Source organism: Lissotriton helveticus, chromosome 3_1, assembly GCF_964261635.1.
Source record: "Lissotriton helveticus chromosome 3_1, aLisHel1.1, whole genome shotgun sequence".
NCBI classification, from domain to species: Eukaryota; Metazoa; Chordata; class Amphibia; order Caudata; family Salamandridae; genus Lissotriton; species Lissotriton helveticus.
The window spans coordinates 584540153-584557190 of NC_136061.1; the positions used below are offsets into that span (position 1 = coordinate 584540153).

At 46.6% G+C, this 17038-nt stretch overlaps 1 protein-coding gene across 1 annotated transcript in view; it reads right to left on the minus strand.

The window, feature by feature from the left end:
- The window catches only part of POFUT2 (protein O-fucosyltransferase 2), a 186212-nt gene that overhangs the window by 90534 nt on the left and 78640 nt on the right, over positions 1-17038 (minus strand). Inside the window, exon 5 of the mRNA XM_078680558.1 lies at positions 9431-9497. Coding sequence (XP_078536684.1) covers positions 9431-9497 — 67 coding nt within the window. The remainder of the gene's footprint in view (positions 1-9430; positions 9498-17038) is intronic.

Below are 17038 nucleotides of genomic sequence, written 5' to 3' on the forward strand. Positions count from 1 at the left end.
ACTTTTGCTATAATGGCAGCACCTGCGCTTTACTTTAAACATTAAAAGCGCGATTGCCGCGATTATAGCAAACGTAAAGGACAGCCCTCCCAGAACACCACTCACTCCATGTGTATGTGTTATAAAGGGACGTGCTGTTCCAGACTCGGCCCCTCCTTGCGTCAACTAATGTAATCGGCCCATCTCTTCAGATTTCATGCTTCTAGATGCCTATGTGCATGTCGCCACACTTGTCTGTTGCCAAATCTACTGCCAGACAGACCATCCACACATGGTCCGTACCATGTAATTTGTGGAAACCCACTAACATTAACACTTTACTTTCAATCTGTTTGCTGACATTTAAGATATGCTACAAGTACAACAAGCATTGGCATAGCCACCAGGTCTCGCGTTTGGGATCTTATAAGTGTTTAGCCATGCAACAATTTATGTTGTTGCACCAAGGATATTGTGATGCATAACTAAATACTTAGAAGGTCCCAAAAGTGAGACCTATTGGCTATGCCATTGCTTGTTAAAGATAGGAAAGCCTGACTAATATCATTAGAGCAAAACAATACCAGACAACAGTTATATTCCTTTACAATGGTCACTGGACAAGCAACAGGGCCCTCCAATACAAACTAGCGACTGTAAGCAATTAAAGGGGATTGATGAAGCTCTCCAGCAATCATGGAATAACCATAACCCACAGCAAGCCCATGAGCACCACATTAAGAAGCAACCAAGTCCTGCGAGGAACTGTTGATAATCTCCCAGACACTAGACAAGTGCTCTTTTTCTAGGAAACAGATTAAGCATGTAGTTCTATGCTATTAAAAGCATAAACAGCAAACCGACAAAGAAACCTACACAAAACAATTCTAGACAAAATGAAAATGCTTCTTCAGCTTTAAGGGACAAAACAAAAAACAGTGTGCAGTGATGGACTCAAAAGACAGGAAGAGACAATAGCAAGTGTCTAGAGCGATGGTGTGCCGTACTACTAAAAGCTCTTTATTTAACTGTGGTCAAATTCATACATCCAGCAGGCATGTGTACCTTTTGTCTTGGTCAGTGAGTGTAAAGTGAGGGAGAAGAGTGCTGCTTCCTGCCAGAGCTATAGGAAGAGGGGGGAGTCCTACTGTATTCTAATTGGGAGACAAAGTGAGTGCATGGACAGTTTAAGACTATTTGTACGGAGACAAGTGTAAAACACTGAGACAAACCATTAACAATGGGGAATAGTATTTTCTCTCCCCACTGAAAGGCAGACTTGATACAAGAAAAGAAATAGAATGAGTTGTTTAGTAGTCTAGATAGCCCTTTGAAATCGAAAAGAAGTTTATTTTTGCGATATTATAAGGCATACTTGGTTGGAACACAGTTTGGTCCTGGACATTATTTTCTAGATTCCTGTCAGAACTGGGGATTTTGGTTGTCAGAGTATGAACCCTGTACCAGCAGGAACCACCACTCTAGTCAGGGTAAGTAGCCAGATACACACTAAAAGATAAGCTGTGCTCACCCTCTGGTAGCTTAGCACAGAGCAGTCAGGCTTATCTAAAGAGGCGATATGTAAAGTATGTGTGCAACACACACAGCAACTCAATGAAAGCCCCATGAAAATACTCCACACAGGTTTAGGAACACAGACAATTTTATGAGTAAATCAAGACCAAAACAACAAAAATCCAATAGGTAGAACCAGAATTATGAATTTTTAAATATTAATTTAAAAATGTAGTGGTTAGAAACAAATAGTGCTTAGAGGTTACTTGAGGTCACGCTGGACTGGGGTAAATCCAAATTTCAGGAAGACAGCAATGGAGGGCATACCAGCTACTGGACACAGGTTCAGATAAAAAAGTATCTTGGATGGAGGTCCAGTAGTATACAGTCTTGGTAGGGTCAGAGGCCCAGTACGTATACAAAGTTGTGCATTTGAAGTGGAGGTGACATCAAAGAAGGATCTTTGAAGTGCATGCAGGTTCTCCTTTCTTCCCAGTCATGGCTCCAGACTAGCTATTGGGGGGAATCAGTCCTTTGTGTGCGACACAAGACACTACCTATTGAAGACCCTCCCTACCTTCCTGCCCAGGAAGAACCATCGGAATGCAGATATATGTAAATGGGTACTCAGACACACCTATCCTTTCTGTGTTTGTGGCTGTCTACAGGGAATGCATAAAGTGTAGCTGTCACCCACCCCAGATGAGTACTGGAGACAGACTGCAAGGCAGTAAGAGCACAGAAATGCCCTGTTTCTAAAAGTGGAATTTCTAAAATAGCAATGTTAAATCCAACTTTACTATTACAGAGGAATCATCATTACCATTCCAAAGATCTAAAGCATGATGCAGCTACTCCGTTCTGATCAGGAATTACAGCTTAAAAGTATATTAAGTAATTCTCAATGCTAGACTATGAGCGGAGTCAGCATCACAGTAGTGAAAAACAAATTTGGGTGTTGGTCACTACCAGGATATGCAAAACATAAGAGTACATGTCCTAACTTTCACTTACACAGCACCCTGCCGTTGGGACTAATTAGGGCCTACCTTAGGGGGAACTGACGTGTAATAAAAGAGGAATTTAAGGCTTGGCAAGTAGTTTTAAATGCCAAGTCGAATTGGCAGCAAACTGCACACACAGGCCTTGTATTGGCAGTCCTGTGACCGGTTTAAAAGTCTACTTGTGTGGGTGTCACAACCAGTGCTGCAGGCCATTAGTAGTAGTCAGATTACAGGCCCTGGGTATTTGGCATACCACTGTACAAGGGACTTACTAGTAAACTAAATGTGCTAATCATGTACACACCAATGTCACCATGTTTAGGAGAGAAGCAAATGTATCTGAGCATTGGCCAGCAAAGATAAAGTGGCCAGAGTCCTAAAGCGAACAAAAAGAAGGTTAGAAAAAGAGGAGGAGAAAGTAAAAAATGTTTGTGGTAACCCTTCACAGAGGGCTATTTGCCCACAATTTCTGTTTTCTCCCTTCAGAAAAAGAGCAGTGCACGTCTTAAATGATACAAAGGCTTGCATAGTGTGAAGTGGCCTGTCATGCACCAGCACCCACAAATAATTTATGATTTAGTCACGATATTCAAATTCCAGGGCCAAATGATTCACAGTTTAGAGACTTGTCAACAGGTCCCGCAACCCAGAAGTAGCAGACCTGCAAGTAATGAATAACAAGCATTTGCAATGTAAAAGGTCTCGCATTTGCGAGAGTTTAAGTTATTGGCACTGTAAATGAAAATGCCTACTATTTTTCTGTTTTGATAATTAACACATACATAAAAGGCATTGTCATTTACAATGCCAATAGCTCAAACTCTTGTAAATGCGATACATCGACCACCATTGACCTGGGCTGCTTGAAAAGTGAAAGCGTGCATGGCGCGCTGAAAGTTGCGGGAAAGTAGGTCATGCCTGCAGTAGGAGAAACGCATTTGAAAAAAATTGTGCTTACAGACTAAATAAAACATACCGTCATAGAACTGAAGTAAATGGGCCTGTCCTCATGGGAGGTTACGAATGAAGACAAGTTGGTACTAAGGAGGGACTAACAAGCCTATTAACACATCAGAAGCCAGCATTTACAAGCCAAAAACAAATATGGGCAGAGAGTGGACGGAGCTTCAAGTCCATACTCGAATACAGCATGCCTCGCAGAGCAGCGCATGCGCTGCCCAGGCTCGACCTAAAAACTACACTCAAAATGTGAGAAATCATTAAGTGGCGATTTTAAAGTTAAAAGGGAAGTTTTTTAAATATTCAAAGAGAGCCATATTTCAACAAGCAAAAAAGACAATGTTATAACACTACCAGTCTTAACATCTGCAATATTTGAGGCAAAAATAAACAAAGACAGAAATGCAAACACTATCATAAATAAAACAGGCGTAAAAATCTCCTCCAACGTCATAGCAATCGCTTTCATTTAAGTTAAGTTGATGTTAAAAAAAAAAGTGTCTGCTACTTTGTCAGTCTACGAAATAATTCTGTACTGAGGCACTGCATAGTATCATGTTGATTGAAGTTATACAGCACTTCTTACTTTTTGGCATAAAGATTAGGAAAATAGTTGGGAATGGTATATTTCAAGACATGATATGTATGACAGTAGGTAGCTGGACCATCACATATTCTTACTGTTAGAACTGGGGGTCTCTAGTTGGCAATGGTATACACCTTTGACCAAATAGGTACCCTTGCTTCTAAGTCAGGGAAAGGGGATTACAGTATTGGAAACCCCTGCTCACCGCCTTGGTAGCTTACCACGAGCAGACAGGCTTTTATCAGAGGCAGTGTGTTAAGCATTTGTGAACACATACAGTAATACAATGAAAACACTATAGATGAACACAACACAGGTTTTATAAAAATAAGTATTCTTTATATAGACTTATCACAAGACCATAAACGACAAAAATCTACAATACTGTAATCAAGGATAATTCTTCAAGATGGTAGAAATAGTTCAAAAGTAGGTTATTCACTTAAAAGCAGTCTTTAACAACAGATAACCTCAACTGGAGTTATCACGACGTTAAGGTCAAAGAAATCCCGACGTTAAGGTCAAAGAAATCCCAAAGTACGGCGCCGACTGCGAGGTGCGCGGCGCTGGGCCCGGAGTCAAAACAGACCCACTGAGAACAGTTCCTTGGAGAAGCGAAAACCAAGACAGCTCACGGCGTCGGGGAGGTGCGGCGTTGTTGGCGCATTAAGGTGTCGGTTCCTTACTTCTGGGGAGATGATTTGTAGGTGTCCTGGAAGCTTGCGCAGGCAGGGGAGGTGTCGGTTCCTGACCGGAGAGGAGGTGACATCACGATGGCGCCGAAACCATGGTTCCGTACCACGGTGTCGAGGGATTCTTGACCACCCACGTCTACGATCCGCCAGCAGGTGTCGGGCCTATGGGCAAGTCGGAGCACGCTCACGGCTTCGTTGCAGATGACGGAGTCGCTTGCCAGAGTCGGTGTTGGAGAATTCCTTCTGTAGCAGCTAGAACAGTGAGTTCCAGATGCAGGCAAACTGAAGGGGTGAAGTCTGGCATCCCTGAGACTTCGGTCATGAGGCAAGCTCAAATTAAGTCCTTGGAGTAATATTCTGCATGATGATGAAAGTTCTTTGAAAGCTCCTACTCCTCTCCTTGGCACTGAAGACACCAATGTAGGTCAGCCCAGCAACAAGAGGGGCAGTCCAACTCCTACAGCTTCCTTGGTTCTCCTTGGCAGAGGTTTGTCTTGTTGCTCCACTAGAACCTTGTCAACACTTCATTTTCTCCCGCCTGGTGTCAGTATTATGCCCGCAGGTCACCAAAGCTCTCAATCAATCTTTAGAGCTTGCATCCTTCCCAGATATATGGAACAAAGCTGTTGTTTTCCCCTTTTTTTAAGAAACCAGGTCTTGAAATCTATGATCCAGCCAACTAACCGGATTTAAGGCAAACAACAGCACTGAGGCCACCTTGCTAGCTGTGTCTGATAATATTAGGTCTTTAGTTGATCAGGGCAAAACAGTAGCACTGATCCTTTTGGATCTCACAGCGGCTTTTGATACTGTGTCCCACAGCAAGCTGCTACAAATTCTCTATAAAAAAGGGCTGTGTTCAAAAGCCCTAGCATGGTTCGCGTCTTTTCTTAAAAACCGAACCCAGATAATTCAAATGGGTCCCTATTCCTCCACTGCAAAAAGAGTCAATTACGGAGTTCCACAAGGAGCTACCTTGAGACCTACACTTTTTAATATATATGTTTCTTCCCTAGCAGACATCAGCAAGAAATGGGGTTTCGATATAGGTTCCTACGCTGATGACACACAATTGATAATTCCCCTGTTTGATAAAATGACAAAAGTCGACACTAAAGACAATCTCATACACTACCATACAGAAATTGCAGGTTGGATGTCTGGAAATTGCCTAAAGCTAAATGCCGGAAAATCAGAGATCCTACTCTTTGGAGGCGCCCATGCAATTTGGGATAATAGTTGGTGGCCCCAGACACTGGGCACTGTCCCTGAGCCGAGGGAGGCTGCTAAGAATTTGGGCTTCATCTTTGATGACGCCCTGTCCATGCAGAATCAAGTACGCCTATTGTGCGGGAAAAGCTTTGCCACACTAAAACTTCTTAGACAACTCTTTCCCTGGATCCCTTTAAACTGTAGGAAAACAGTGACACAGGCACTTCTTGTGAGTAGGCTGGACTATGGCAATGCACTGTATGTTGGCATGGCGGACTACCTTTTCACCAGACTCCAAGTAGTACAAAATACCGCTGCTAAACTGATAAGTAATAAGAGCAATACAGCTCAGCCTCCTTCTGTATGAAGGAGTTACATTGGTTGCCTGTACGCCAAAGAGCCAATTTCAAGCTCCTGTGATATGCACATAGAACTCTATATAAAACTGGCCCACAAATCCTGCATGGCAAATTAGATTTTTATGTACCCTCGTGCAACCTGAGATCCCACCATCAGGCACTGGCGACAGTCAGGCGTTCGACTAAAGTCAGGATGGGTGACCGATCTTTCTCAAAATTAGCAGAAGTCCTCTAGAACAAACTCCCATCGGAACTTCGCATGTCGGAAGATTACCTAATGTTCAGAAAAAAGCTAAAAACCCACCTATTCCTGAGCTACTAACCTGATAATTAGAAAACTATACTCCTACAATAGCCTGTACTATGCTTTGTCTTAGCTCCGTGATGTCCCTTGGGATGAATATTGCGCTATACAAATACAAGGGATCTAGAGTCTGGGTCCCCATATTTATACTAGCAAATCCTTTGTCCTCCGAAGGCAGAGGGTCCTGTACCCAGTCCAAACCAGTTCTGTGCAGTCCTGGAGCACTTTGTTTACATGCCTCCTGCTTTCCTTTGGCAGGGTGGGCCAGGGTCATCAGACACACCACAGGCGGTGGAGCCAGCATTGTGGAAGGCAGGCACAGCCCTATTCAGACCCAGGTGCTACTCCTCCCACCCATCTGCATGCACATAGGTCTATTCAGCCTTGTGCTGACTCACCCTTTCTCCTGGAATCCCCCAGCCCCTGTCACTCACAAAACCAGACATACACTAAACAAGCCACCAGAGGAAGACTGGATGGTTAGGCAAGAAATAACTACTTTCTAAAAGTGGTATTTTCAAAAACAGAATGTTAAAACCAACTTGACTAAAAGATGTATTTTATCACTCTGAGTTCAGGCATACTAAATTCGAATTTTTACCATGTTCCCTGGGTCAGTTAGGATGATAAGATGTTATAATCAAACTGCCCAATCTGGCATATGGGGGGGGAACAGGTAGCCTTGCAATAGTGAAAAACGAAAATGGCTGTAACTCACTATTAGGACATGCCACACACACCAGGGCATGTCCTATCTTATACTTACAATGCACCCTGCCCTTGGGTCTACCTTAGGGGTGTCTGATATGAAGAAAAAGGAAGGTTTAGGGACTGGCAAGTGGGTGCACTTACCAAGTCGACATGGCAGTACTAGACTGCACACAGGCTCTGCAATGGCAGGTCTGAGACACACTATACAAGCTGCTTCTGTGGGTGGCACAACCAGTGCTGCAAGCCCACCAGCAGCATTTGATTTACAAGCCCATGGCACACTTGGTGCACTATACGAGGGTCTGACAAGTAAATCAAAAAACCCAATCATGGAGTCACTAATCAATACATCAATTTAACTAGTGAGCACTTGCACTGTGGCACTGAATAGTTCCGGCTCCTCAGCCAAGCACACAAGTCTCTCCACGACCTGGGCCCCAAGTACCTCAACGACCGCCTGACCTTCTACACGCCCACCCGCCAGCTACGGTCCACCAGCCTCGCCCTCGCAGCCGTACCACACATCCGAAGAGCCACCGCCGGAGGAAGATCCTTCTCTTACCTGGCTGCCAAGACTTGGAACTCCCTCCCCATCCACCTTCGGCTGACCCAGGACCATCTCGCCTTCAGGAAACAACTCAAGACCTGGCTGTTCGAGCAGTAGCATACCCCTCCCCCCAAGCGCCTTGAGACCCTCCCGGGTGAGTAGTGCGCTATACAAATGGCATGATTGATTGATTGATTGATTGAATAGCAGTGGCACAGTGCCCAAAGTATCTAACCAGCAAACAGATAAAAAAACAGAGGAGGCAATCAGTAAAACATGGAAGGGAGACTAACGCCAATGATACCAGGTCTAATACTTACTTTGCTAAAAGAGTAGTTGGTGTTGCCCACTGCCACAAACAATGATGTTGTATGCACATACAAACTTCAAAAGAAGTATCATAGTGGCCATGAAACAAAATGAACTTAAGCTTTCCATGGAGTTAGCACATGCAACTGTCGAGAATTTTCTTAAACAGTCCACTATTTCAGATAGAAAACAAATATGGCAATTTACAGAGTGCTCACAACCTACCAAGTATGTGGAAACGTATTCCGTTAGTAGTGAGAAGACTTGACGAACTTGGACTGTTGGGGTAACTCCACATGGAATTTGCCAGAGAAGCTCTTGTCAGATGTTAATGAGCAGTGGGACAACAGAGCATGTATCAGACATTAAAGTTGGCTGAAGAAATGTAATGCTTCCAAATTGTTAATTGGCTGGGAAGACCTAGATGAGAGGTGGGCTCCCTACTGGGCGATTACCTCTGCTTCTTAATCTCAAATGAGACTTTGAAAAGACCAGAGATCGCTGGAAGACTCAGCGAATCCTGTAGGTGGCACCAGTGATGGTTGGGCGACTCGTCTAGAAGACTGTTCATTCTGACTGCACACTGTTGTGCAGCTGCCTCTGTGTCATGAACGGCTCCCTATAAGTGCATCAGGAACACTTCAACTTCCATCTATTGCTCCCCCCACCTCTTCCCTCTTCCACTGCTCCAGAGCACCGGACCTACCTGACATGTGTTGCTTCTGCTTCAGAATTACATTTTAAATGTTAAAAAAATATTTTAGAGCTGATACTGTAACTTAAAGTCGAAGGAGAATTTCAACAGAGAACAAAAGTTTGAAACTTTCACACAAAAGAAAAATAAAACAACTATGGGTATGTATATCACTTAAGTGTGGTTAAATTCAATCCTTTTTTGTCATGTAGTCGCCTGCAGAAATTGAACAAGGGATATGTTCCAATAAATCCCTCATGATTCCCAACTATAACTAGCATCCTTTACAGTGAAAAAGCAGGTCTTTATTGCTTGAAAGGATATTGTACCCAACAAATCAGCCAACACACATACTATATTTCTCCTGCCAACACGCACTGGATGACGACAAAAATATACACAGACATATTAGTCGCTCTAAAACATCAGTGGCAAAAAGATTTTGCTATTTTGCCAGATCAATGAAACTCCAGCCTTGGGAAAAGGTGAGGTCAGTCGCTCAAATATGAAACCTGCCGACCCCACGGGAAACCAATATTCTTACGAAATACTCACATTCCAATAGTCTTTACCACCATAGTGATCGTGGAGCAAGTTTTCGGCTCGATCGACCATCACTGATCTGCAAAAATCAGGAAGTAGTTGTGGTCAGTATTTAAGAAAAGTTTAGCAACACACCTCCCAAATGCCAGTGAAAAAATTTCGAAATTGGTTTTTACTCAACGTTGATCAGACACATTCACACAACAACTAACTGAAGGTGACACTTTGCAGTGTTTGTGATAACTGTTTGACTGACATGGAAAATGGGAAAATACTGGCAGCATGAAGGTGGTTTGCCTTTCTCAAATAGTCCGAGAAATCATTCACACCCCTTCCGGACTGAACTATCACAAACAGTTGGAATGTCATTCATGACAAGCTGAGGAACCAAACAAGAAAGTCTGAAAGAAGTTAACACCCCACAAACAATAATTATCTCTCATCAACAGGATTCAATTAATACTCCTATTTTAACCACCGTGAGTATCAGGCCTGGTATATGATGGGCAACTTGCACCAGTCCAGACAACCCTTATGGTGATTTAAGAGGTCTTTGACAACCTTAGAAAGCTCTCTAAGTGGTAGCTGTGGAGAGCAGCCTTCAGGCTTAGTCCAGAAGGAGTGTAAAGCAGATTGTTTTACCAGAATGCAATTTTATAGTATAGATTAAGTGAAAAAGAACCACACAAAGTAGTTATAAAAATATGTAGTTATTATATAACACTCTGTAAACATAGAAATATCTCCTATCTGGAGATATGCAGAATGCACACAATACGTTAGCAAAGAAGCACAGTGAATAGCAAGAAATACACAGTGGCCTGGGGTGGGGGGGGGGGATGCGGAGGGGGACCAAACCATATACTAATAAAGTGGTATAAGAACCACAAATGGAGTCAAGACAGTGTCAAGATGACGGGGAAGTGCTGCGGACCCAAGGAGCCACCCAAGGTAAGTAGTTAAGGACCCCACGGAGAGCGTGTGCAGTGTGAGTACACAACTGCATGCTCCATACAGCTCTACGTGTAAGTTGCGGTTTTATTTTTTATAGATTAAGGACCTTCCCAGTGGACCCTGAAGAAACCCAGTTGGAGACAGAAGGTTGGAGAGCCACCCCACCCATAAATACCCTAGTACCAACGTTACCTACACCAGGGAAGTCGGGTGCATACGTGTGAAGTGGTGTCGGAAACCGCCATCGTTTCCAATGGAGGACTTCAAGAAAGTACTGTTGCTGGAAGAGGAGAGAGTGTCCGGTGGAATCCGAAGGTAGATCTAGACAAGAAGTAGCTGCAAGCAGAGGGGACAGAGTCTATGTCACTCAGGAGTGACCAGGAGGCTTGTTGCAGGATGGATGATGGTGACCTTGACTCTGCAGCTGTGAGGACCAGGCGATGCTGAGGAAGACCAGGAACCATGCACAAGCTGTCCCACGAAGGACGTCGAGTGCTGAGGAGTCGGGCTCCAGCGGGTGCACCAACAAGCCTTGGCAAAGGCAAGCCACGCAGGACTTAAAGTAGGAGCAACATCGGAACCAGCAAGTTCCAGGGGACTCACCAAAGGGAGGGGACTCAGGGCAGGCCCCGAGCAAACAGGGGAGCCTAAGAGAAGGAAAGGTGACCCTCAAATGGACCCACAGGCTGGAGGGACAGGAGTCGCGAGAAGATTTCAACTTCAAGAAAGTAATGCTGGGGGGAGGAGCTACGCAAGCAACCAAGATGGCCGCATAAGCTCCCAGCTCCGTCAACCTCCGTCGCTGGCGGACTTATCCTGAACTTTATCCTGACCTCCCGCCAGACTCCCGTGTGTCTGAATCGTCGCTGAGCCCGGGGGGGGCAATCCCGGAGTTTTAATCGCTTTTATTGATGAAGTTACACCGTCTTTCATTTTTGGGCCTCCTCCAGTGTCTGAGCCGGGGCCTAAAGTACTGACCCAGCCGGGTTTCAGTTGAACAACATCGGCCGCGGGTACCCGGCGGAGTCCGGTCTCATCGGAGTGGAACATATTCTCGATCCTGGTGGTGGTCTTTGGTCCCGGCGAATACTAGACGACGGCGACGAGACGTGGTTGCCGCGGTGGGTGGGGGGCCAGGTCCCGGGACCCTGTTGCAGCCCTCGGGGTCCGCGGGTGGGGCCCCCGCTCTCGACAGCGGTGTAAAGAGTGCCATTCCTGTGTGTGAGAAGTTGGCCTGATATATGATGCTCACTAGTTCTAGTGATCACCTTGTATCATGCCAAGAAACCCTTATGGTGCAGGTTGTAAAGTCAACCTTATAGACAAGCTATCCTAGGGGTAGCATGGACTAAGCAGTCTTAGGCTAAACTCTGTAAAGGCATGTGAAGCAAGCTGTTTTACCATACACAATCCCTTGAATACCAAATGAAAGGACACCACACAGATATATATTGAAAATATATATGGATTTATTACTACAAATATCCCCGATACTCTTTATGAGCACAGAAGCAAATGCGTTAAAACAAAAACACAGTTTAAATACACAAAAGTTGCACAATATGGATGAGCCCTAGGGGCCACCTAAACCATATACTAAAATAGTGGTATAAGAACCACTATGGGGAAAGTGAAGAGGCCTAGGGCCTGGGGAATCGCTGGAGCTGTTCGGGACTAGCAGTGAAGAAGTCGGGAAAGGCCCGCAGGACTCGGGAGCAGTGCGGAAAGTGCACGCTTTACCAATGCAATGTCAATGGTGCGTAAAAAGTACAAAGTTAGTTAGGAAGGAACCTTCCGAGTGACCTAGAAAGCTGAAACTTGAGACACAGACACTAGAGGTGTGTACCAGTGTGGGAACACAGCCGGAGCTGAGTTACCTCACCCACAGGAAGCGGGAGCATAGGGTCGAAGTAGTGTCGGGTTTCGTCACGCAGGTCGATGGTGCTTGGAGCTGGAGATGCTGCAGGCGGCTCGATGTGAAGAGTTCCGGTGGATCCAAGGGTGGATCTGAAGGGGTGAAGACCTGAAAGCAGAGGGGACAATGTTCAAAGTCACTAGCCAGTGACTACCGTGGAACCAGAGTGGAACCAGGCGATGTCGGGTGCAAATAGGCGTCGAGGTGTAGCTTCTCTCTGCAGCCACGTGGACACGAGGGGTCGAAGACGTCCAGGAGTCGGTCACGAGCTGTCCCACGCAGGCTTCTCGCTGTTGGCGGTGTCGGCGACTTGATAGAAGCAAACAGGCCTTGGCTAATGCAAGCCACGCAGGAATCGATAAAGGCTTGTTACTCGGACCAGCAAGGTCAGAGCAGGGGCTCCTTTTTACAGGAGCAAGGGCAAGTCTGGAGCAACCAGACCTGCAGTGAAAGTTGTAGGTTTCGTCGCCAAGATGGCCACTAGCCGCGTGGCAAGTGGACGGTTAGGCGCGTCGAGTGGCACGATGCAAAAGGGCCCCACGCAGATCGTGGAGATGCTGGGGGGCTGATCTTCGGTGCAAGGGCTGCTCGAGGTTGGGGCTTCTCAAACCCCAAAGCACAGCGTCGAGGGTGCCTCTGATGCTGCGCAGTCAGCGTTTCGGGGGTCTTCCAAGATGTCCGGTCCCACGTCTCTCGGTGCCTCCACGGGTCCCTTCTTTGCAGGGACTGTGGATCGGGCTGTGAGAAGTCTGGGAGTCTGGGTCTTGTCAGGCTCTGGGCTCGGGCTCCGGCGGCAAAGCAGACGTCGAGTTGCTGGTTGGTGCCTGTGTTCACAGGGTGGTCACTCCTTGGCCACAAGGGAGATTCTCTTCCGTCTTCTGTGCAGCAGAATGTCGAAGTCCAGTCTTCTCCTGTATTTCAAGTTGATTCAGGATGATCTGAAGTCTCAGGACACAGCTCCCACTCTTATTCGAATCTGGGGGGCCGGATCACCTACTAGGTCCCTCCTCTGGGTGGAACCAGGAAGGGGGGTGGTTACACCCCCTTTCCTTTGTCCAGTTTCGCGCCAGGACTGGGGCTGGAAAGCCCGAGCACCGGTTTGAACTGGCCTATGCACAGGGACACCTTGTGTGCCCCAGGCATGTCTGTTTCTTTTCAGCCCTGTCCTACCCAATACACAAAATCCTGTCTGGAGTGGTGCTAGCACCTCCCCAGGCAGGAAACCCTTTGTCCAAGCTGCCCTCGCTGGAAGGACTCCCAGCAGCAGGAGGTCAGACTTGTGTCTGTGGTGGCAGCATCCATTTTGTGATGCTAAGGCTTTGTTTAACTTTAACCGGGGTTCAGGCTAGGTACATGTCGTGTCCCTCTAGAAGGGTGGAATGCTACCCCCGTCGCCAGAACTGGCGAGGGGGTAGTATTCCAATTCGTATGACACCTTACTCGACATGTTTTGATAAAGCCAAACCCAAGATAGCATTTAACCGCGAGGTTCATAATGCACTTAAGAGTATATGGTATGGCAATATCATGAAACAGCTAAAGGACATGGTTCCGAAAGCTGCAGACAGGCTTAGCTCATGCTAGAGCACCATCTCACATATTTCCAAGCACTCTGCCTCCAGGATTGATGAGGCCTTCCATAGGAGTGACTGATAGGAACATATGTGTCCATTTTAGGTTAGGTATAGGCATACTACACCTAAGTAAGGGGTGGTTACACCTACTTACCCCAGCTGAGTGATCAGCCAGTTGTGTCAAATATGGAGGCCAGGCCAGGGGTGGCACAATACATGCTGCAGCCCCTGGTAGGCCTTGGAAGCACCTATGGGTACCTGGGTACACTGTTACAGGGGCCAATAAGGTGTGCCAATTCCAATTGTGTATGTACCTAAGGTACATGGAGTCCATTTTAAGGAGAGAGCAATTAGCCTGGGGCCCTGGATAGCAGGATCCCAGGCCAACTAAAGTCAAAAACCAGCTAAACACCAGGCAAAAAGTTTGGGGGTAACCATAGTCAGATATCCACCTTCCTACACTGTGAGTCGCCAGTCGCTTCCGTCCACTCCGCGCCTGTTGGTTTCCCCGGAGTAGCTGGCCTGCGGGGTTGAAGATCTGCTTTGCTATCGCTCACGCGGAGATGGATCGGACGATGCATGGACTGACCCTGGGGACCGTAATGGCCGCCATCGGGGTTCTTCGCCTGCAAATGGAGACTGCTTTCCACAATTTGACTGCAAGCATCGAGACTGTTTGTTTGAGAACGGACTCCAGCCTTATGTCAGACCTGCAACATACGGTGATCCCCGCGCAGCTACCTCGGGATGAGGACCCCGAACATAATCAGACACTGGTGCCAATTGTATTCGTACAACTACAGCGGTACGTTACCAGCTCCCCTGAACGACTAGCGAGATCGGCAAAGTTATCGCCCACACAGGACTTACTCCTTCCTTCTCTTCTGGATTTCTCCATTGATACTTTTTGGATTGACTTTCGTGTATCTGATAGACTTCGAGACTTAACCTTTTTGACCCTTTCTGGCTATCTTGATCTTCTTTTTCATCAACGCTTTGCTTTGGCTCTTTGGTTATTATATTGGTCCTATTGGATGGGGTGTGTACAATGGATCGCAAGGGCCAGGGCTGATTTTGACTCTTTTCATTCGGTACAGTGACTTTCTTTTGGCTCTGCTGGGTTGTATCTGTGGGAGTGAGGGCCAGATGGACTTCTGATTGTTTGGGTTTGGTGTAACGGTTATGTTCGAACGGGATTTGCTGCCTCTGTGGTGCCGGGGGACGGGCGGGACGGTCCTCTCTCTGTCAGTGGCTCCCCTATCGGTTTGTTTATTAGTCTGCTATAAATCGCCTAATACCACGGTAGGGGATATCTGCCTTTGGCGGGGGGGGGGGGGCAGTCCGGGAGCCCGTATCGTTTTGTAATAATTCTCCTCCTCCGTCTTTTCCCTTCCTTGGGGTGTAGATTAGGGGGTGACAGGCACGCTGCTACTGGGGTTAGGTCGTAGCCATCTGCAGGGGTGCAGGGTGGGGAGTTGTGGGGGGGTTTCTTATTTTTCCTTTATTTTGTTCTATGACCTGTCTATTTCCCTTTTCCCTTCTTCACAAGAGATGTGGCATATTCTCCTGAGCCTTTTGTTCTCATATCTGGGTGTCGAGTGTCCAATCTACATATCCTGTATCCTTGGTGGGCGGGTTCTTATAATGTTTGCCTGTGGTTATCTGTATTGTATGGTTTTGCCCCAGTTCTAAGCTGTTATTGATATTTTTCAGATGACTATAACTGTAGTGTACTTCCACAACTCATTTGCCCGTTCACTGCTGTAATATGTTCTGCCAAGTGACGCCCGATATGTACATTTTTACTCTTGTGTTATAATCAATAAAAAATATATATTAAAAAAAAAAGAAAGTGCTGCTGCTGGAAGAGGAGAAAGTGTCCGGTGGAATCCAAAGGTAGATCTAAACAAGAAGTAGCTGCAAGCAGAGGGGACAGAATCTATGTCACTCAGGAGTGACCAGGAGACTTGTTGCAGGATGGATGACGGTGACCTTGACTCTGCAGCTGTGAGGACCAGGCGATGCTGAGGAAGACCAGGAACCATGCACAAGTTGTTCCACGAAGGATGGCGAGTGCTGAGGAGTCAGGGTCCAGCGGGTGCACCAACAAGCCTTGGCAAAGGCAAGCCACGCAGGACTCAAAGTAGGAGCAGCAAGTTCCAGGGGACTCACCAAAGGGAGGGGAGTCAGGGCAGGCCCCCGAGCAAACAGGGGAGCCTAAGAGAAGCAAAGGTGACCCTCAAATGGACCCACAGGCTGAGTCGCGAGAAGATCTCAAGCAGCTCACCAAAAGATGGAGGCCACGATGCGGTGTGGCTGAAGATTCTGGTCACAGGAGATGCCGGAGGTTGGTCCAGGGCGCACTGTGCCACTGGATTCAAGCTATCCTGGCTGATGAGGGGTGAAACCCCGAAAACGGTTCTAGGATTATTGTTTCCAGTCCAGGGAGGACCTGGCTTGGCAGTTCGGGCTGGACTCTTCCCATGAGGCACAGGGTCAAGACTGATTTGCATATGACCAGGTCTAAATTGGGGTGGCATGGTGAGAAAAAGAATGATGGATATAACCCAGATCTCTTGACTGGGGGTGAATGTTTTGATTTGTTCTGCATTCTGTCCATCAATTGTGTGTCTTTTGAAAGCAGCAGGAGGTCAGAACCAGGTCTCTGGGCGGCAGCAACTATTTTGTGCTGTCCGGGTCAAGAAGGCTGGTACCGGGAGTATTGAGAGCCTAAAGGAAGGCTCTTCCAGTGCTTGGAATCATATCTCCCACACTATTTAGGGTATGGAGGTATGACTCCAACATGTTTGATACCATGCCCGATAGGATTAGTTGTAGTCATTTTCGAGATGGTCATTGCGTAATTACGCGGTGCCCCTCTACATAGTATATAGCTGCTTCACCGAAAACCCGGGAGAATGGACTTCATAGGCTGCAGGGGTGTCCTGCTCATGCAGGGGCACCCTCTCGCTTAGAACCAAACACCCTGCCTTCAGGATTGTAAAGGCCTGCTCCTAGGAGTGACTTATAGATTTTAAATACAGTGACCCAAGATCTAGTAAACCTATATCTTTAATAAGTGGTGCTAACACCAGCTTACACAGGCTTTTGAATGGTCTCTCATGGTAGCAAAATATATGCTTCAGCCCATGGGAGACCTCTGGGGTACCTATGCCC